Below are 22,186 nucleotides of genomic sequence, written 5' to 3'. Positions count from 1 at the left end.
AGGAGGCCCTATACCATTTAAGACTCTTCAGGGGTCACTTAAAGGGTTAACTGGTTCTTGGTTCCTGGGCTGGGTGAAATATATATTTGTTGGCTGAGGAGAAACGGGCTGGATTCCCCCTCCAATCCCTCCGCCAGAGGTTCTTGACCAAGTGCTGCCTGGCTTCCTCCTCCTCTCCTCATGCCAGGGCCTCAGCCCCCTGCCCGGAACCTGCCTGCCTGATTCTCTGGGGTCTCTGCTTAGTCCTCACAGTCCTCAGCGCTTATTTGGAGGCGATCTTCTCCTTTCCCAGGTAAGCGATCCTTAGTTCACCTGCAGACTTCTGGCCTCTCTTCCTCCTTTGGAATTCCACAGGCAGCTCCCGTTTGCTCCGCCTGTTTCTGTGTCCTGAAGGCAGAATCTGTACTCAGAGTCATCCTGAGAGAAAAGAGCTGGAAATGGCAGGAAATCATTTGCTAAGCAACATGATGCCAGGTTCTTCACCTAGGAAAAGGAAATCGCCTGCACAGAAGGAGCCCCACACGGCAACGGCACAGGGAGCCCTTACTTTAATGACTTAGGGACTCACAGTCCCTAAAGAACAGCTCCTTCCAACTTCCTTATGGCCAGGTCACGTGACTGCACTTCAGGCACTTGGCTCACTTTTATTTCAGGCTGCACCATTCCATAATCCCATCACTGGGGCTTAATGACTTTTTTTCCAGTTTCCAGACATTGAAAACACCCATAAGAATGACTTGCTTTATAGCCACAACATTCACTTAATGACTGCTGCAAAATCGGGCTGGTGATGTGGGTGCTTTGGCCTTGTGATTTATGATGGGAATTCTGGGCTCCGTTACAGTTGTAAGTGGAGCACCACATGTCCTTGTGAAAAAGTTCTAGGCATGGGAACTGACCTCAAACTGAATTTGCAATGTGGCTGCAAAAATAGGCAAATGCAACCTTAGTTTGTTTTCAGTAGATTTATTGATGTGCTCGGTTCCTGCCAGGCTGCACGTCGGGTGCCTGTTTACAATAGTAACATAGAAGACAATAATCAATAAAACCTCACCAGTAAAACCAATTTCATAGTGGCACGGGTTGGGCTTCCCATGCGCATGGGTGGCCAGATGGCACAGAGCGTTTGGTTTTTGCTGCTTCTGGACTGAGGTTGGTCCAATTCACGGGATGATCCTGGAGGCTGTGGGGAGGGGGGCGCGAAGCAAGGACCAAAGCTCTCAGGGCCCAAAACTGAGAGGGATCCTGGCTGGCATAAACCCCGGGCAGGGCAGTAGTACGGGGGCGATTCCTGGCTGGGCTGACCTGCCCCCCCCCCTCATCTGTAGGCTCCTCCTGGAATCTGTCAGCTGCCCCCCCCCGCATTTCCCCAATGGCCACCTGAGTTGATCCCAGCCCCTCCCCGTCTTCAAGCTTGCTGTATCAAATTCAACCAGAAGGATCCTAGGAACCTGTTCAGGAGAGTTTGACCCGAGAGGCTGTGGATTTGTTTTCCTTTATTGGGAATCTCTACCTCATCCGGCCCCAAGGTTTTGCAGAACCACCACTACAAGACAGGCAGCCGAGAGAAAGCAGAGCTGCTTAACTCATTCTTTGCATCAGCCTAGAAATGAGACAAACTTTCTGACTGGGAGAGCAATCAACCCACGGAACAGAAGTTGCCTTTGGAAGTTGTGGGAGATTCATCACTGGAGGCTTTCAAGAAGAGATTGGACTGACATCGGTCAGAAATGGTGTAGTAGGTTCTCCTGCTTGGGCGGGGGGGGGGGTTGGACTAGATGACCTACAAGGTCCCTTCCAACTCTGTTAATCTGTATCTAAGACACCCTCCATTTACGTGATCAGGAGAGAGCTCTCTGTTGAACTTGACCTGCTAAGCAGGCGGCCCCCATGCGAGGAGGCCCTTCTGTCTTCTTTAAGGCACCACAATCTTTTCTCTTTGTTATGGAGTACTCAAAGGTTAGTGGATGAAAAGATCAAGTTTTGTTTCTTGATGTTACAAAATAGAACAGAATAGAAATATTACAAAAATGCAGCATCCGAAGTGTGGTAAGTGCCTATAATATTTGGGCCCCTAACCTAAGAGAGTTCCTGAAGGAAGCAGAGCAGAGAGCGAAATCTTCTCCAGCTGTAAGTCCTCCCCCTCTGGGCAGCTTCAAAGAAGGTCAGGGAAGATGCTGAGAAAAGAGGGGAGGGGAGGGACAGTCCAGCCAGGAGGCAAAGGGCAGCCCCTTCCCACTCCCTGCAAGGCAGGCGCCTCCCTTTCCAGAAAACCCAGGAGGCTGAACAAGCAGAATGGAATGACGGAGTTGGAAGGAACCCAGTCCACGCTTTTCACAGATGCTCTACCCTTCCTGCATGGGAGTTTGATGGGTTGAAGTCTGTGCTGCCTCAATCATGCAAGTCACTCTAGGCAACAGAGCACATAAGAACAATAGAAACAAGGGCAGAAAATAAGAAGAACAACAAATGAATATATATTACTATGTCAGAGAAAGAAACACAAACAAGAGTGGAATGGAATCCCAGTATCACTGCGGAGTCATAGAGCGATTCTGCCTTGTTGACAGACCTACATTTGAAGGGCTTTCCTAAATGAAACTGCTTTGGGGCCGTGGAGGCTCCGGGATGCACTTCTCCCACAGGGCAGCTGCAACCACCAGAATGCAGTTCTTGGAATCCCACAAAATGATGTGCACTGTGGAAGACTGAATAGGACAGGCCAACATAACTGCAGAGGAGCAATCCTTCATATAAATGGGTTTGAGGCATAAAACTCTTGGAAGGGGATTAGCACCCAAAAGCTTGCTAGCAGCCAGTGTAGCTTACAGAGCAGTGTTGTTCTCCAGGTCAAGCAAGAGCCACCCAGAACTGCCGCCATATTCTGGACCCTGTGTACTTCTGAACTCGTCCCTGTAGGGTGTATTGCAATAGGCCAACCATGAATAGCCATGAGTAGCACCTCCCAAATCAGGGAAGTGTGTCATTAGTGCACAGTCTGGCCATATATGCCACCTACTCTTCAGCCAAGACTTTGAGATGAGCCCCAAATTATATGTCTGTTGCATCTGGGGAAGTAGAATTCCATCAAGAAGAGAAGTTGAAAGATCCCCCAAAATGGAGGGCCTGGAAATCCATCCACAGCCACTCAAGCGATGTTCAGCCTGAGCTTGTGCTGTTCCATCCAGAGGTCACAGCCTCCAGTCCCCAAGACAGAAGCTCAACTGCAGACACGCAACGGGGCATCCTCTGCATGTGGATGATACCTGATCCCATGCCAGTGAATAACCTCACCCAGAAACCTCACGTAGATGTTGTAGAGGATAACTTTGCTCTCATTTTCCAAATCTCTGCCTGCGTAAACATGTTGGTTAACTTGAATCAACCTGTTGTTTGTGATGAGCTCAGTCTCTTGTATCAAGTAAGCGGAATGAAAACAGGTTGTCAAACAGGTTGTTATGCTGCTGAGGCAAAACAAACCTTCATGGCTTTTTTGGTGGTCCTAAGCTGCCATCCCTGCCACTGAGTCAGTACCTGAACCAGCTCTTAGGCAGCTGCACTTTGCACCTCTGCCTGACCAACGGGGACTCCAGGATGCAGACCTGGTCTTCTAACAGGAGTGTCACAGCTGGGCCAAAGAGAGGACCAGCAGGTTTAGGACAAGGAGCAACTTTGTTCAGATTCCATGTTGGAAACCACTGTTGTGATTCTATCCCCTCTTTTCTAGGGAACTTATTCAGAAGATGATGTAACCTCCACGCCTGAGTTCTTATCATAAAGGGGGAGAGGAAATAGAACACAGAATAACAAGGATGGGAGGGACGTAGAAGCACTTCTGGTCTTTGCTTGACCAGATACCATTCTGGACAAGTGGCTGTCCGGCCTCTTCTTGAAAACCTCCAGTGATGGAGCAGCCACAGCTTCTGAAGGCAACCAATGCCACAGATTAATTTTTCTCACTCAAATTTATCCTTAATTCTAGGTTAGATCTGTCTTTGATTGTACCTGGATAAGCTGTGCAATGTTTCAAGCCAAGAAAGAAAAGAAGTTCAGCTGCCATTACTCAGCTACCAGATCTCCCTTTGATAATCTTCCACCGGTTGCTTCTTGTCCTGCCCTCAGGTGCTTTGGAGAATAGGCCAAGCTTCTCTTCCAGTGGTGCGACTCAACCGGTGTAACAACCAGCGTGAAAATGCACGCTCCACGCGCACACTCCGCATTTAAAGGAGCCTCTAATACTTACCTTCAGCTGCAGCCCCTGTGATTAAAACAGCTGAGGTGCGGCAAACTGCTCTGCCCCACGAATCAGCCGTGCTCTAAACAAAGGGAATAAAACACAGGGAAGAGCGGGGGGACGACACAGGTTCATCGTAGCAAACCGATTCAGAGCCAGCTGATCATCGGAACAAGGGGCTTGCCTGAACTGGTCCGAACTGGGAGAATCCCGCCCCTGCTCTCTTCTCCGTGAGAGTCCCTCAAGTACTGGAAAACTGCTATCGTATCACCCCCACGAGCCCAGTTAGACTGTGTGTTTTAGCCTCCAGGCTCTTTGTTATCTTTTTGGCTCTTCTCTGCACTCTTTCCAGGGTCCCAACATCTTTTCTGTGTCGTGGTGACCAGCTCTGGATGCAGCATCCAAGTGGAGTCTCTCCAGCGCAGTATAAAGCAGGATTATCTCTGCCGTATTGCGGAGTTTCTCTCCCACTTGATGTCTGAGGACTTAAAAAGTCCCCCATTTCTATTGTAGTATGTTTCCTGTGCACCTTAGCTAAATGATAAGCAAAAAATTCATCTCTCTGCTTGGCTGGGTTGCTTGCGGTACACACCCATGTCAATGTTGTTTCCTTTTCCTTTGATTTTAACACAAATCCATTTAAGAAGGCTTTCATCCTTGGTTTGTTTTGGGGTGGGGTGTTTTTTTTTTTTTTTTTTTTGCATTTCTGTAGAGGAATAGTTATTTCTTACATAGATTAACAGAGTTGAAAGGGACCGTGTAGGTCATCTAGTCCAACCTCCCACCCAAGCAAGAGACCCTACAGCATTTCTGACAGATGGCAGTCCAGTCTCTTCTTGAAAGCCTCCAGTGATGAAGCTCCCACATCCTCTGAAGGCAACTTCTGTTCCATGAGTTGATTGTTCTCACTGTCAGAAAATTTTTCCTTATTTCTAGGTTGCACCTCTCCTTGACCAGTTTCCATCCTTTATTCCTTGTCTGGCCTTGGGGTGCGTTGGAGAATAGCTTGATACCCCCCCCCTCCTCTCTGTGGCAGCCCCTCCCTCAAATATTGGAAGACTGCTCTCCTGTCTCCCCTGGTCCTTCTCTTCCCTAGACTAGCCAGGCCCAGTTTCTGCAACCGTTCTTCATATGTTTTATCCTCCAGACCCCTCATCAACCTGGTTGCTCTTCTCTGCACGCTTTCCAGAGTCTCAACATCTGTTTTTACATCTCTTCTTTGTGGCAAGCCCTGAGACATTCGAAGACTGCTATCATGTCACCCCATCCTTCTTTTCCTTAAACTAGATATGTCTTCTGTCCATCCGTGGTTTGCTCAGATGCCTTTCTTTCTTTCCTTTTGTTCTCTCTCTCTCTCTCTCTCTCTCTCTCTCTCTCGCTCGCTCTCGTCTTCTTCCTTCCTTTCCTTTGCTATTTCCTTTGGAGAATAGCTTGACTCCTTCCTCCTCTCTGTGGCAGCCCCTCAGATATTGGAAGACTGCTATCCTGTCTCCCCTAGTCCTTCTCTTCACTAGACTAGCCATGCCCAGTTCCTGCTGGACATCGTATGTCTCCAGTCCCCTAATCATCCTGGTTGCACTTTTTCTAGAGTCTCAATATATTTTTATAGTGTGGTGACCAAAACTGGATGCGGTATTTTAGGTGTGGCCTTACTAAGATTTTATTGAGTGGTATTAGTACCTCACTTGATCTTGATTGTATCCCTCTGTTAATGCAGCTTGTTAAATCTGTTTCTTCTGAAAAATTTAAATCTCTCTAGCCGTAACATTCCAGTCATGGGTTTCATCCCATCAAGTTTTGGTAATAGCCTGTACATGCCCTTATCTAACTAGGCCTTGAAGGTCACCCTCTTTGTTTTTCATACTTCAAGTGTTGGTATTTAGGCGTTGGAGTCCTCTTTGAATGGCCCTACATTTGCTTCCTGTTTCTTCTGTTTTGTATCTGAGGTTCCCTTCTTGTTTACACTTGATTCATTGTCTTGGGGTTATGTTTGGGATTAAGTTCTAAAATTGGCCTTCAACACCTCCGATTTTAATTTAAAGCCCTTTGCATAAGCCAAGTCATTTTCTAAGAATGTTCAATGCAGTGCAGCTCATCCCTTGCTGGAAACCTTCCCTCACACTCACACGTGTCACACAGATCATGCAGGGATTGAGAGTAGCTGCACAGCTTGGCCCTGTAGGGAACACTCAACCTCCCACCACTGGTCAAAAATGACCTCTGTAATGCTTTACAGACAACCCCCACCCCACCCCCCAAAAAACACAAAGTGGTTGGGTGTGAACCCTGACTTGATATTTAAAATGTATATGATTGGCTTCAGAAGAGGTCATTTTTATTTTTTTATTTTTTATTTATTTATTTATTTTGATTTGTCAATCGCTTACAAGATAATAAGTATAAGGATAAACATAGTTATGAATACATATAAGAAAAATAAAAAAGAAACAATAGGACAGGGACGGTAGGCACGTTGGTGCGCTTATGCACGCCCCCTACAGGCCTCTTAGGAAAGGGGTGAGGTCAATAGTAGACAGTCTAAGGTTAAAGGTTTTGGGGTTTGGGGAAGAAACCACATTTGTTGAAATGAAAATGTTTTTTTGCTTCAGTTGTTGCTCTATCAGTGATTTGACGAGAATGGGACAACCAAGGGAGGAAAACCACAGTTTGTGACCCCAGTTCAGGTTGACCCGGAATTCATGGAAGGGAGCGCAAAAAAAGTTTTACTTTCACAACCTTCTCCAAAATCCAAGAACACTTTGGAGCTACAGAGACCTTGTAGGAGGAGAGCCATGCTCGAGAGTGTGGGAACTGACTAGCAAATGGGACTCACAGGCGTCCCTCCGTGGGGCTCGTTGCAGCCCCCCCGGAGCAGTTGGCAGCCGACCCCAATTGCGGCCTGCTGGCGGGGGAGGCAATATTAGCAGGGGGCTTGTTGTGGCGTCCTGGGTGCTCACGGGACTTGCAGAGGATTCCTTCCCCGGCCGGCTGGGAGGGAATGTGGGGTTTGCTCCCTGTGGGCTCTCCAGGTCCTGCCGATCAGAGGCTCAGGCCTTCGTAGGGAGGGCTTTCCCCCCCCTCTTCCAAGAGCATTTCCCAGCCACCCCCGGCTGCTTTTCCTTCCTGTTCACATTCCGAAGCACCATTAGGACTTGCCTCTCCCAAGTTCTTTGGACAGACCTTTGTGTGCTGTACGACTTGCTATTTTTGTTTGTTCCTTTGGCACAAACTGCATATTGCAGCTTCATTTTTGTTTTCTTTGGGTTGGGCTTTTTTGGTGGTTGTTTTAATGTACTGCTTTTAATCCTCTTGCTGGACAGGGTTTGTAAGCCATCCTGAATTGCCACAGATCAGAGGGGCATATAAATCTTAGTAAATTCACACAAAGAAAGCCACTTCAATGTAGTGGTTAAGGCATTAGGCTAGAAACCTGGAGATTGTGAGTTCTAGTCCTGCCTTGGGCGTGGAGCAGCTGGGCAACATTAGGCCAGAAAGGACAGAACCTCCTCTGAAAACCTTGCCTTGCAGTCGCCAGGAGCACAGATTGACTCAAAGCCCCCCCAAACCAAGACAACACCCCGCAACATACGGTACAGACAGGCTGCTGTTGAAGCCGCGTTGTCATCCTTCTTCTGACACAACCACAAGACACTGAAGGCTCATGCGCTTCACCCTCCAAAACGCTGGAGGTCACGGAAAGGGCTTCAGAAGGGCTTTGTGGTTTTGCAGATGGACGAAGAGGGGACCCTCCCCCCAGGCTCTGGTCAGTCCCATTGGCCACCTCCCCAAAACACCGGGAGAGCACCTACAATGTAACCCCAAGGCTTAGAATCATAGAATCACAGGGTCGAAAAGGACCGTGGATGTCTTCATCCCGAACTGGACACGATGTTCCTAATGTGGCCTCGCTACTGCAGAGTACAGTACAGAAAGCGATACTACAGAGCAGTACTATCATTTTCTGTGATCTTGAGGCTATCCCTCTGTTAATGCAGCCTAGGACTGTGTTGGTTTTTTTGGCAGCTGCAGCACATGGCTGGCTCACATTGAAGTGGTTGTCCATTAAGACTTCAAGATCCCTCTTGTAGTTACTGCTGTTGAGCCAAGCACCACCTATTCTATATCTGTGCATTGGGTTTGTCTTGCCTAAGTGTAAAACTTTAATTTTCTCACCACTGAACTGCATCTTGCTGTGAGGGCCCAGTGCCCAAGTCGGGTAAGATCCTTCTAAATCTTGAGCTTATGTTAGCAATTCCCCCCAGCTTGGTTTTTGTCCCCAAATGTGGTGAGTTCTCCTTCTACCTTTTCATCTAAATCGCTTATAAAGATGCTGAGGAGGACTGGGCCCAAGAACCTGAGGTACGCCATTGCATGCTTCCCTCCGTGTAAATGTAGTTCCATGAAGGATTATAATGATGAGTGCAGTTGGTCAGGCAATTGCAGATCCATCTGTGATGGTACTGTCTATCCCACACACTATCCCGAGAAGCAGGCTGTGGTCTACTTTATCAAATGTCTTACTGAAGTCTTACACAAACTACGTCCACAGCATTTCCCTGATCTATTAAATTAGTCACCATATCAAAGAAGGCAATAAGGTATGTTTGACGTGATCTGTTTTTCATAAACCCATGCTGAGGTCTAGTAATCACCTTGTTGACATCTAGATGTTCACAAACCCACTACTACTTGATTATTGTTTCAGGATTTGCACAGGTATTGATACCAAGCTTGAAACAGTATAAGTTTGAAATAGTATAGTAGAATACGATAGTGAAATAACAATAAACTGATACACAAGTGAAAAACAATGTAATAAGATGCATTCAGATGGTTGTGTTCAAGTGGGAATAAATCTTTAAAGGCAAAGATGTTTTAGTCAGCTGGGATTTCTGAAGAGATGCATTACAAGAATGCAATCCAGTAGGGAAGAAAACCAGGAGGCATCTAAAGAAGTCAATGCAGTTAAACAGGTAGCTTACAAAGGAATTGAGATTCCAGAATGTTCTTGCTGTCAATGGAAAAAAAGTCTTTAAAAAAACCTCAGCTCAGAAAGGAAGCAAGAGATCCCAATGGCAAAATGCATCAAGAGGGGTTTCTCCAAAAATGTCAACAAAAGGGCTGGTGGGCTCCCAGCTTCTTTCAGAAGGAGAAATCTGAACAGATGAGGGGGGGGAAATGTGGAGGAGCTCCTATCCGATTTCGCCTCTGTCTTTGCATCCCAAGGAATTGGTGGGTTCCGTGACATCGACTGCAAACGAACACAACAGGGGTGGAGTGGACCCTCCCCCTAATTGGAAGGCCCTGAAAAGCTGGCAGGACCTCTGCCAGTGATCACTCTGTGTGTGTGTGTGTGTGTGTGTGTGTGTGTCTGTGAAGTCAATGGGCTGGGGGGGTTCTAGAGATTTCTCACCAGGGAAAGAGGTAATTGCTGGTAGTAAAGCAGGTGTTTAATCAGCATCTCAAAGCAGTGCTGAGTGCCAAGAGTCGGCATGGTTTTCAAAAAAAAAAAAAAAGCCCAGGACAGGTTAATCAAAACTTACCTTTGTTTTTTGACAGGTTCACTAGCGGACAAGAGGAATGCTTTGATTATAATCTACCTTTGACAAGTTCCCCAAACATCCTCATTGCCAGACTATTAAAGGGTGACACTACAGTAAGGTAGGTCCACAACTGGTTGGTTAACCACATTCAGAGAGTGAGATGAAGTTGGAAAGGGGTAACTTGTAGGTTTTCTCTTGGGGTAGTACTATGCAACATTTCTATTAATGACCCAGATAATGGACTTCATGGGCTGCTTACTAGATTTGTGGATGACATAACATCTGAGTTGGTTGCAATCTAATTAGGACAAGTTGGAAAACGGAGATTACAGGAAGGAGGTGTATTTTAATAGGGAAAAGTCTAAGTTTATGATATGTAGGGAGAAAAAGATGTAGAAATTAAGATGGGAGATTATGACTTGGAAGCCTCAGATTGAAGGAGGACTTGTAGTTATTGACAACCAGCTGAATATGAGCGTATCAGGCAGCTGATACAGAGACCTGAGGACACGTCTATGAAGGGAGGCTGGTTGGAACCAGGGACATTCAAGAGAAATGAAGACTGAGCAAAGATCTGGTGGTACCCAAGGTACGTTAACTGTTTTTCACAGCCACAGAAACTGGGACAGACATTGCAAGCGTCCATATTTCATTTTATTGTAAGAAAAAAAAACCTATGTGGCAAGGTCTGTCCAAGACCCACGGAGGCAGCGAGTGTCCCTTCTTCAGCAGAGTTCTCTTGCGGAGGGTGGAATTGGTTTTCCAGGTCAGTTTGCGAAGGTTGGGCTTGTGTCCTTTCCAGCTGATTCGGTCTCCGGGCCTCAGAAAGGATCTGCCGGCATAACCGTGGCTGGGCTCTCTTCTGCCCCAGAGAAGGCTGTGACAGACTGATAGAGCCGCCTCGGTCCGGTTGGGATGAGTCAGAGGCAATGAGGCCACGCCACGCAAAAGAGCAAGTACCGGGGCGTGTTTGTGCCACCGTTAGAAGGTTGTGAGGACGGCCCACTGAGAAAAGGTGTAACAAGCTGAAAGGCGCGACAGGACCAGAGCTCTGCCCTGCTTCGAGCTGCTTGGCTGTCTTCGTGGCCATGGCTATTTTAAAAGTTTATTCCACTTAGATTGGCTTGGAGCCATAGATTTACTTGAAGACCCATCCTAGCCGAGAGGCAGAGTATGTTAGGGTGTCCTCCTCTTGCAAGGAGGTCCTTCTGGTGGGACCCAGAAGAGAGGCCTTCTCTGTGGTGGCCCCCTCTTTTGGAACATCATCCCCGTGGAGATAAAATTGGCCTCCTCCACCTTGACACTCTTTCGAAAGGCCTTGGAGACCTGGGATCAGGGTGACACCGAGGCCATCAAGCAGGTTTCTTGCTTGTTATCAGGAGGAAGGGGGGGGGTCATTTCCCTTTGGGCTTTTATTTGGCCACCTGGAATCATTGTGAGTGAGTTGAGCAGCCAGGCAAATGTTCTAAATCAATAGATTATGACCGAATAGGGAGAGCTGCAATAGGGACGAGCAAGTCCTACAGCCAGATCCCACCGGTTCCTCCTCCTCCTGCTGCTGCTGTTCTGAGGAGCAGCAGGTATTTTCCTGCAGCTGAAGACCAGCAGCTCAACCAGGTTTTCTGACCACACAGCCGTAGCCAGAGACAATCCCGGCAGTGGTAACCAGTTAATCGGGAGGGTGGAGGGCACCTCAGCTCAGCAGCGGGGGAGGCCCCCGGAGAAGGTAAATGCAGCCGCTGGAAGTCGTTTGGCTGAGGTTAAACAATGGAACAAACCGGCTTGCAGGAGGTTTCCTTCCTCAGACCCAGACCCAGGGACGGTCTGGCCTGGACAGAACCGAGTCACGATCTCCAGCCTCCACCCCATACAGGGCTTGGCACACATGGACACACTCTGATGTCTGAGCAGGTGGGAAATCTCACATGTAAAGGGTGATGTCAGGGTTCCAAGTAATAGTCCCAAAGCAAGGAAAACTCCGAGGAGGTGAATCCCCCCAAAGAATAGCTTTATTAATTAATTATTAATTAAAAGAGAAAGTTTTCCCACAACCCCAAACAATCAGTGACATGGTCCAATCAAGACGCCGTCTGGTTGCCCGGTGACCCCACTCCTCCTGCCACGGTCCAGGTGTGAGAATGTCCTTGGTTCTCAAGGGAAAGTATTTCATTTTGGCTACACAACCCCCCCATCTCTAATCCCCCTCCCTTTCCCTCAGCTCCAGTGTGGCAACACTGAAGCTCCAATATGGCCCGGTCAGGTCAGCTTCAGGGTTGACAGGTGGAGCAGACAATGCTAATTGCTTCTAAGTTTACAACTGAGATGTTAGCCTAGGACAATATTTCTGAAATGTCCTGCTTGCTTTTTAAAAAATTATGGAAGACCCCAAAAGAGCTTTGGTTTGTAGGGATTATATTTATTGATATAATCATATATTATATAATTATTATTATATTATTGATATAATCAGATATATTTAGGGATTATATTTATTGATTTACCATATTTTAAAAATGATGCATTCATGGAATGAGCCATGGTGGCGCAGTGGTTAGAATGCAGTACTGCAGGCTGACTCTGCACTCCACTTCCAGGCGTTTGATCCTGACCAGCTCAAGGCTGACTCAGCCTTCCATCCTTCTGAGGTCAGTAAAACGAGGACCCAGAGGCTGACTCTGTAAACTGCTTAGAGAGGTCTGGGAAGCACTGGGAAGCGGTATATCACTCTAAGTGCTAGTGCTAAGTGCTTTGTTTATTGAATCATGTAAACCAGTGGTCTGCGGACTCCTGGGGGGGGGGCACAATGTCCTCACAGGGGGTCTGCAAAGGCTTGAGGAAATGTAATGATTTAAATATTAAGTCTTGGGGGCCACAAAAGGCACTTAAGGGGGGGTCCACGGTGAGGAAAAGGTTGAGAACCACTGATTTATTAACATAAATACAATATTTTCAAGAAAAAGCCCTGTACTTTTTAAACGGATGAAAATGATAACGAGAAGGGTGGCAAAAGGGTCTTGGGGAAACCCCAGAGGCTGGCAAATTCCAGGTAGTGAGTGTGCCGGCTGGGCTCAAATCTCACGTCCACCTGTCCTCGCAAGGCCAGCACTTCCTCCTGAATGGCGGGGACTCGGCCAAGTGCAGAGGCAGGTGGGAGGCAGGCGGCTCTGTTGCCCTGGGGGTCCTTTGAAACTGGGCTTGATTTGCTCCACAGGAACCGCATCAAGGTGCACCCAGTTCTCCATTAACTCTCTCACAAGATAAGAGAAGATGGCCACAGAGCAGAAGTGACCTTTGCCCACCATTCCCAGCTTAATAATTGACATGTTTCATCACACGGATAAATCCCCAGAGACAGCATCTATATAAAGGACCTGCAGCGCCTTAGCGGATCCTGTTGTGTGCGAGACCCGCCCCGGCCTCTCCTCAGCCATGGCCAAAGGATTCTTCATCAGCAAGCCCTTGGGGATCGTGGGCATCGTCCTGGGCCTGGGGGCCGTGGCCACCATCATCGCCCTCTCGGTCGTCTACTCCCAGGAGAAGCAGCGGGCAGACGAAGCGGTCGCCAACCAGGCCCCAAGCAGCACCATCAAGCCTGGCGGTGGTGCCATAAGCACCACAGCCGGTGCCACCAGAGCCACCACGGCCGGCGCCACCAGAGCCACCACGGCCGGTGCCACCAGAGCCACCACGGCCGGCGCCACCGGAGCCACCACGGCCAGTGCCAAGAGCACTATCACAACCAAGCCTTTGGAGCCTTGGGACCACTTCCGATTGCCCAAAACTTTGATGCCCACATTTTACAATATCTCTCTGCAGCCATTTCTGACAGAGATCACCCCAAACATTTTCAAAGGCAGAAGCACGGTGGAGTTCCAGTGCAAGGAGCCCACGGACCTCATACTCATCCACAGCAAAAAGCTGAATTACACTCTGCAGGATACATTTTTGGCATCCCTGAAAGGAATTGATGCCGTCGCACCTGCCATCGAAAGGACCTGGCTGGAGGAGAAGACGGAGTACTTGGTGGTGAAACTCCGAGAGAAACTCCAGCAGGACAAGTCCTATCTTCTGCACACCATGTTCACTGGGGAGCTGGCAGATGACCTGGCCGGCTTCTACCGCAGCACCTATATAGAAGGAGGGGTGACCAAGTAAGGAGAAGGGACAGAGGTGTGTGTGTGGGGGGGGAAGTATGGGGACAGGAAGGGGACCCGCAGAGATCTGTTCCATCATGGTAGTCACTGCAGTTTTTGGGACTTGGGCTGGGAGTGTGATTGGCCCAGCTGCATCTTCCTAGGAGGCAGCTGATGCCCCATGAGCCGATCCATCGCGAACTGGGTCGCTCCCCTACTTGTGTCTCAGGAAATGTTATTTCTGAGAAAGAGCCATGAGACAAAGAGAACTTCTCGGCCGCTCCCCATGGAGCAGCGGATCCTCCTAAGTGCCCGTCCGCCCCCTGGGCTGGGAAGTCTTTGCTCTGCAGACGGATCCTGTCCTGTGGTTGTGTCTGTAGCCCCTCAAGAGGCGCCAGATGGAATAGAAAGAGCAAGGCCACTTGGTAGGAAGTTTCCTGGGCATCCCGACTGACCATCTGGGGCCTGTCTTTCTCCAGGCTGGTGGCTACAACCCAGATGCAGGCTGCTGATGCCCGCAAAGCTTTTCCTTGCTTTGATGAGCCAGCCATGAAGGCCAACTTCTCCATCACACTGATTTACTTGCCCCAATATAAGGCGCTCTCCAACATGCCTGCTAAAAGTAAGTGCCTAACTGGGGTGTGGGTGGGCTTCCCCTGGGCAGTGGGGAGGATGTAGGGGCTCTTGGCTGGCACCAGGGCTGGTCTAAGAGGCTGGCAAACCTTCCCTCTAGGTGGAAACTGGGGGCTGAGCTGAAGCCAAGGGGGCCTGAATGGGGCTGGGAGATGACTGGCTCAGCAGGAGGGGGCGCGTTTGGGGGGTGTCTCAAGGGGGTGGGAAGAAGATTCTGGGGCTACAAGAAATGCAGAGAGGCTGCTTAAGGCTTTAGGAGTTGGTTGGGTGGCGGCAAAATCTTGAAATAGGCAATTTGCCCTCTGACGGCCAGAACACCCCCGCAGCCTTTCAAGGCTCTGTCGGCTCAAAGGTTTGGGCTGCCTTCCATGGCGGGGAAAACCCGCCCTCTGCCTCCAAAGGGGAGGACTGCTCTGCTTGCACACAGGGCAAGGAGATCCCTCCTGCTGAGGCCCCCAGAGCAGGGGTCGCCAACCTTTTGGGCCTCAGGGACCACCAAATTCATAATTTTAAATCCGGCAGACCAGAGACTCTGGGAAAATCCCCCCAAAAGCCTGCAGGAAAACCCCCCACCCTGTTTTCCTACCAACCAATCATTCTTTATTTGGGATCGCAGGATACCGTCTCCAGCTCCGTTCTCAGGGGGAGAGAGAGCGAGAGAGAGACTTTTGGCTTCATGTAAGGAAAGCAGCAGAAGCAGCAGAAGTCTTTCTCTCTCCCCCAAACTCCGCCAGAAATGAGTCTTTGCCAGCGCAGCCTCTTGGAGCAGGAGGCCTTGCAGGGTCCCAAAGACTCGTTTCTGGCGGAGTTTGGGGGAGAGAAAGAAAGACTTTGGCTGCTTTCCTTGCACGCAGCCAAAAGCAGAAGAAGAAAGAAGTGGAAAGAAGCGGCCTGGGAGCCAGGCCAGGCACGTGGGGCGAATGGGGCAAATTTTCCCCCTCTGCCCTTTCCCCCCTCCGCTCACCACCTTGTGCTGTGCGCAATGCAAGTGACGCAAGCCTTGTGTTCCCACACAGTGTGGATTGCTTTGTGGGGTGCTTGGGGGTGACATTTCTCTGCGGATCACCAAAATTTTCTCGCGGACCACCTGTGGTCCCCAGCCCACCGATTGGCGACCACTGTCCCAGCAGCCTCTGGCTACCCAGGCCTGTCAGTGGACACTGCGAGGGAGTGAGAAGGGGTCAGGGGGCCTCTGCCCAAAGGATGATGGGCCAATTAAGGGCAAAGAGAGAAGGGCTCCCTCCCTCCCCAGATTCTCCTCCTTGTGCTTGGGGAGACAGAGCCCATTCCTCCTGAGGAGGGGGGGTCAAGGAAGGGGGCTGAGCTCACCCCTCCTCCTCCCTGCCTCTCCTTCCAGAGACGGAGGAAGTGACAATGGATGGATCGACCTGGACGCGGACTGAATTTGAAACCACCCTCAGGATGTCTACCTACCTGCTTGCTTTTATTGTCAGCGAGTTTGAGAATGTGTCTGCTATCCAGAATAACACCCTGGTAGGCCTGCTCTGGAGGGGGACCCACTGGGAGGGCATCCTCTCGGCCGCTCTGCCTTGGAAGAGGGGCCTTTCCTGAGCATTGTTCTTGGCTCCTCTTTCAGATCCAGATCTGGGGCCGCCCCACGTCGATCAGGGAGGGCCAGGGAGACTATGCACTTAATGTCTCCTGGCCCATCCTCAACTTCTTCGAGAGGGAGTACAATGTGCCTTATCCTCTGGAGAGATTAGGTGGGTGAGGAGGGCTGAGTCACAGGTGGGAGTCTTGACTCTGGGCAGGGGTGAGGGGACCTGTGTAGCCTTCAGTCACGAGGGGAGTCCTGTGGGCATGGCCCTCCCCCATGGGCTTAATCTCCGCCCAATTCTTGCACTCAGCATTCCCAGAGAGTCTTGGGCACTGTTGGCAACTTAGCACCACACAGAAGAAGGTCAACGAGCGACTCCCTTGCATTTAAGCTCCCTGCTCCCCTTGCAGGGCTACGGGGGGCGATGCCTTGAATCAGGGGGGGTGGCTCGAGGTTGAACGGGGAGGGCTGGGGGTGGTTTGGGTTCAGTTGGCACGGACTTCTCTTCCCAGACCAAGTCGCCCTTCCTGATTTCAATGCTGGAGCAATGGAGAATTGGGGGCTGATCACATACCGTGAGAGTGCGCTACTCTTTGACTCCAATTTCTCTTCCATCGGCAACAAGGAACGGATTGTGACAGTGATTGCTCATGAAGTTGCCCACCAGGTATTTTCCAGATTGTACTTTTGGAGCAACTGAATCCCTTCCAACGTGGAGGGCATGCCAGGGAACCTCTGGGCAATCCACTCTGGCTGAACCCCTGCCACCCTCACGCCATCCCCTCACGTACCCGGGGGCTCCTAGGAAAAGTGTCTCCTTCCTCTCCACAGTGGTTTGGAAACCTGGTAACCCTGGAGTGGTGGAATGACCTGTGGCTAAACGAGGGCTTTGCGTCGTATGTGGAATATCTGGGTGCAAATGAAGCCGAGTCCACATGGAATATTGTAAGTGCCATGTGGGGTGCTGGATGGGGACGGGGGGCAACAGGGGCACCCCCTGGGCCAGGGCAACTGATCAGCCAAGGGCTGGGGCTGAGCAGCGCAATAGGGGAGGGGCCTTGTCCAAACTCACACTAGCCACTCACTTTCTCCTGGTCTGGACCAGCCCAAAGGGGCCCCTGCAGCAGAAGAGTTGGCCCAGGGCGAGATCTAGACTGCCTACAAGGGTAGATGGGTCTGGAGTCCGGGGGCCTCCCGGGCCTGCAGCCAAGAGCCGAGCACATGCTGAAGGGGTCGGGAGAAGGGCTGAGCCGGGCAGCAGAAAACCGGCTAGTCCCAGAAAGAGGAAGCCCAGGCGGAGGAAGAGTCCTGGGGCTTCAGGGGTTTGTTGGAAGTCCATTTCACCCACCGCCAAGATTCCTGGGCCGCAGCAGCTCTTTCACTAAGCGGAGTTTACACACAATGTGTAATGTGATTACTGACTCCACTCATTGAACCCGTTTCCTGGTTCAGTAGAGTCCACTGAGCCACAAACGTGCCAAATTCATGTACTGGTTGGCTCTTCTCTTCTCCCAGGCTCAGCATGTTGTCTGAAGGCAGCCCTGGGCCTTTAACTGGCTTGGCTGAGAGTGTTTGGTGCCTGTAGCCCAAGACTCTGAAAGGCTGAGAAAGCTCATCTAGACGTGCCTTTCCTGGTCCTGGAGAGAAAGGGCTTCTCCAGGGACAAAGGTGATCCTGCTGGATCCGAGGTCCCCAGGACAGATCTAGGAGGAGGAACGGCCACGGTTGCTGCCCCTGTGGCCTTTGGTGGGAGAAGGACCCGGGGCCCGCCGGGGGGCTTTGCGATCTGAGTTCCATGCATCCGTTTTCAGGAAGACCTGATTGTACCCAATGACGTCTACCGTGTGATGGCCATTGATGCCCTGGCTTCCTCACACCCCCTCTCCAGCCCTGCAGAGGAAATCAACACTCCAGCTCAGATCAGTGAAGTCTTTGACGCCATTTCCTACAGTAAGGTGAGAAGGGGGCCTGGTGAAACCAAGGAGGGATTTGTTATCAGCTTTGCCGGGCCGCCTTCACCCCAGAAGGGATTCTGGGCAGATGCAGGCCAATGCCAGGAGCAGGGAAATCCATCCCACAGCAAGAGAAGGGTGATGCATCCCACCAGGCGGGGAAAAGCTAAAATGCAGGGCCACGTCAAAGGAGGGAGGGTGGGTGGGTGTGATAAGCAAGTTGGGAGGCGGGACTGGCATGTGAAAGAAAAAACCCCCGATCAACCTTGGACAGGCTGTGCGAGTCGAGTGGGAGGGCTTCCCCTCCCCCCTTGCTCCCAGGCGGCTTGAGCCCTTCCAGCAGGAGCAGAGCCAGGGAAGGCTTTGGCCTTTCACCCATCACCGAAGAGGTCACGGTTTGCTCTATCAGAACTTCAGGGTTCTTAGTCAGGATCCATTTCCTTCCCAAAGGGCCCAATCTATCAGGGGTGCTGGTAAAAGTAAGCTCGTCTCAAGAAACATAAGGAAAGTAGCCCATCTTTAAAAGGCTTTCTACAAACCCCTAGAAGCAAGCCAAGTTATAACCAGAAGCCAACATGGGTTTGTCAAAACAGATCATGCCAAAGAAACCGTATCTCATTCTCTGACAAAGTGACTAAATTAGTGGACCAGTGAAATGCTGCAGACATAATATACTTGGATTTCAGTAAGGCACTCCACAAAGTAGACCACAACCCACTTCTTGGAATGCTAGAAAAATGTGGGATAGACAGCACACACCCCTCCCCAGAGGGATTCTCAATTGGCTGATCAACCCCGCTCAGCATGTAGGAACTGCATACAGTGGGGTACCTCAAGGCTCTGTCTTGGGCCCTGTTGTCTTCAATATCTTCATCAATGATTTAGAAGAGGAGTTAGAATTCATCCAATTTGCAGGTCACCTCAAGCCAGGGGGAATAGCTAGCGCTTTAGAAGGATCTTGACAGAGTTGAACACCGGGCCCTGTACAACCAAATGCTCTTCAGTGATGAGATTTTACACTTACTTACAAAAACTGAATGCACAGGTACAGAATAGGTGGCACCTGGCTTAGCAGCAGTAACTGCGAGAGGCATCTAGGAATCCTAGTGGACAACCACTTAAATATGAGCCAGCCGTGTGTTGTTGCTGCTGCAGCTGCCAGAAAAGCCAACACAGCCCCAGGCTGCATTGAATCAAGATAATGTGAAGCATCAGTACCAATTTATGATGCCTTGGGAAGACCACAGTTGTAATATTGCATCCAGTTTTGGTCACCACGATACAAAAAAGGTCTTGAGATTCTAGAAACAGTGCAGAGAAGAGCAACAAGGACCATCAGTGCGCTGAAGGCTACAATGAGTGGTGAATAGTTGCAGAAATGGTCTAACCAAGAGAAGGACCAGCCGGCGCTTTGATAGCAGTCTTCCCATATTTGAGGGGCTTGACCTATTCCCCAAAGCACCTGAAGGCAGGACAAGGAGGAAGGAATGGAAACTTCCCAAGGATGATCCAACCTAGAACTAAGGAGAAATGTCCTGTCAGTGAGAACAATTAATCTCGCCTCCAGAAGTTGTGGGTGCAGGGGGCTGGACTAGAAGACCTCCAAGGTCCCTTCCGTCATTCTGTGAATTCAGAATCTGTTTGCTGAGCCTCCTCACAGCTATGAAACATGGGATGTGGAGAACTCAAGAGGGATTTGCTGCATTCTTCTTCCTCAGACGGTCCCCAGGGCTGCCCACCAGAAGCCGGGGGCCAGGCCTGCTCCATGCTCTGCAGGGCCTTCTGGAAGCTTCCTTCCTCCTCTGCAGACTCTCCCTCTGTCCGGAAGGAAAGGGGGGGCAGTGGGAGGGGGGGGGCTGTGCTTGCCTTATTGCAGCTTCTCTTCTCCCTGCAGGGGGCGGCTGTGATCCGAATGCTCTCCAAGTTCCTCACCCAGCCCGTGTTCAGTGAAGGGCTGCAGGTAAGGGGCTGCCGCCTTCACCTCCCCTCCCTGACGCCCACCGACTCGCCCCACGGGGCCACATATGGCTGTGCTGCTGGGCCTGAGTGGGGCTCCAGGCGGCCCTTTCGGGAGGGAGCTCAGAACAACCTTGGTGAAGAACCAGCGGCAACCAGGAGGCCCTTTGGTGGGATCCCTCTGAGTCCCGCCCACCTGCCTGCCGCAGGTAGCTTCCTCGCTGCCCCAGCAGCAGCTCTGACCCACTTTACGGGGGGTTTTGTGCCCCCTCCTGTGGCCCTGGCATCTCCCTCCATGGCGGCGGCTGCCATCATCAGGTTCTGGGGCGGTTGGATTCCCCGTCTGCCAGGTAACTCCCCCAACACCTGGGTGGGCTGCTGTGGTGGCTTCGGGCTGGGCCCCTCCCTGTCCTGAGGGCAGGGGAAGGAAGCCGGCCAGCTGCAGAGGGAAGGGCCAGCAGCCCAGCCCACCCACCCACCCACCCACCCAAAGGCCCCTGGAGCTTTGCTGGGCTTGGGAGTTCGGCTCACCTGACTCTCCTTCCTCCACAGTCCTACTTTGAGACCTACCAGTATAAAAATACTGTTTGCGATGACCTCTGGGAACAACTGCAGACGGTACGTTTTAAAGCCCCTTCTTAGCTGCTTCCACAGAATGACTGAATCCCAGGATGTTTTCCTACCTCTCTTCTTTCCCCATCATCCTAGTCCTTCTGCCATGCGCTGCTTCCTTTTGAAGGCTCCAGTGCAAAGTTCACACTAAAAGTAACAGGATCCCTGGGTCCCCAGCAGGGGATGAGCGTGAAGTTCCGCTGCCTGGCAAGTGGCCTTGGTTCTCAGCCTTGGGTACTCCATCTTACTCCGATGGGTCCCCTGAACTTGCAGGCTGTTGTGTCTGCCAACTCCAGTGGGAACCATTTCCTCTTCCCTTCGGTGGGCTTATGCCCATGTTGCCAACAACCAGCCCAGTTGAGGAAGGGACAGGCCCATGGCATAAGAGAGAGGAGCTGCGTTTCAAAGGCTGGTGGGACCTCGGTCAACTTCAGGCTGCCTGGGGAGCGTTTCCTACCAGGAAGCCCATCTTGGGATTAGGCATTTCAGAAGCCCAGAGCCAGGAGCCACCTTCTCAGGTTGAGTCTCTCTGATGCTCCTGGGACAGGCGGTGACCAGGAAGAACGTGAGTCTCCCAGACAACGTCAAGACCATCATGGACCGCTGGACCCTGCAGATGGGCTTCCCGGTTCTCACAGTTAATACCACTTCAGGCATCATCACCCAACAACATTTTCTGCTGGACCCAGAAAGTCCTGTTGAGCGACCCTCACCGTTCAAGTAAGTCCGGAGCTTGGAGCCCCTAGGGAGAGGTCCGACCTCTGGGCGGAAAGAGCCTCGTCCAGAGGCAGCGAGAGGGAGGAATTGGCTCGGCGCATATCTGGAGGGTGGGGGCCACATCCCGCTGTTGGGGAGACGAGGCTCCTGCCGTCCAGGAATGAAGAGGGCCAGGCTGAGGCAGAGCGAGGAGCTGCTCAACTGACAGCCGGTTTCCCGCAGTTACACCTGGATTGTTCCAATCTCCTGGCTGAGCACAGGGAAGGAGGCAGAGGTGTACTGGCTCACGGAAAGTTCAGGTATAATTCCTTGGTTGTTGTACGGAGTTACAAGTTTGCTTAAGGCTGCCCAGGTGGCTTTTGCTAGCTGGCCCAAGATGGCTCAGGGTGCGCCCACTTGGCCTGCCCTGGCTTGATCTGCTGCCAGTCGGTGGCGAGGAGATGAGGGGAAGCTTGGGGGCCTCCTCCTGGTCTTCAAAAGGGAGCTTGGGAGATTTGAAAGCGTACACAATCTCTAAGATTCACCTGTCGCCCCCCGAAGAGGAGCATGGGAGCTCTGCCAGGGCCACCTCTCTTTCTTGTTTGCAGCTCAAAATGCCAACTTCTCCATTTCTGCCGATCCTGCCCAGTGGCTGCTACTCAACATTAATGTCGTGGGCTATTTCCGGGTAAACTATGATTTGGCCAACTGGGAGAAGCTCATGTCTCAGCTGAATGCTGACCTTCAGGTAGGCTGTCAAAGGGCCGCCTCCCCTCTCAGTCCCGGAAGGGCTGCGCTGAAACAGGCCCCGGGGGAGGGAAGGCCTCAAGAGGTACCGAGTGGGAAAGCAGGGAGCGCTTCCTTTCTCC

The 22,186-nt window shown here is 51.0% G+C and overlaps 1 protein-coding gene across 6 annotated transcripts in view; it reads left to right on the top strand.

Annotated features, from left to right (window-relative positions):
• Positions 1–22,186, top strand: part of ANPEP (alanyl aminopeptidase, membrane) — a 36,272-nt gene that overhangs the window by 9,529 nt on the left and 4,557 nt on the right. For 3 of the 6 annotated variants that reach the window (XM_087972979.1, XM_087972975.1, XM_026684699.2), the window contains exons 2-14: positions 9,794–9,895; positions 12,989–13,928; positions 14,390–14,532; positions 15,901–16,037; positions 16,141–16,267; positions 16,614–16,768; positions 16,933–17,046; positions 17,913–18,056; positions 19,948–20,013; positions 20,562–20,627; positions 21,169–21,341; positions 21,561–21,637; positions 21,926–22,065. In XM_087972979.1, coding sequence (XP_087829105.1) covers positions 13,207–13,928; positions 14,390–14,532; positions 15,901–16,037; positions 16,141–16,267; positions 16,614–16,768; positions 16,933–17,046; positions 17,913–18,056; positions 19,948–20,013; positions 20,562–20,627; positions 21,169–21,341; positions 21,561–21,637; positions 21,926–22,065 — 2,064 coding nt within the window. In that variant the 5' untranslated portion in view covers positions 9,794–9,895; positions 12,989–13,206. The remainder of the gene's footprint in view (positions 1–9,793; positions 9,896–12,988; positions 13,929–14,389; positions 14,533–15,900; positions 16,038–16,140; positions 16,268–16,613; positions 16,769–16,932; positions 17,047–17,912; positions 18,057–19,947; positions 20,014–20,561; positions 20,628–21,168; positions 21,342–21,560; positions 21,638–21,925; positions 22,066–22,186) is intronic. The other 3 variants (XM_087972974.1, XM_087972978.1, XM_087972977.1) reach the window with 1 other exon arrangement.

This window comes from Notechis scutatus, chromosome 11 (assembly GCF_049901735.1).
Source record: "Notechis scutatus isolate UNSWTSFEM ecotype Mainland chromosome 11, rNotScu1.2, whole genome shotgun sequence".
NCBI classification, from domain to species: domain Eukaryota; kingdom Metazoa; phylum Chordata; class Lepidosauria; order Squamata; family Elapidae; genus Notechis; species Notechis scutatus.
This window is presented reverse-complemented; position numbering and strand designations above follow the sequence as displayed.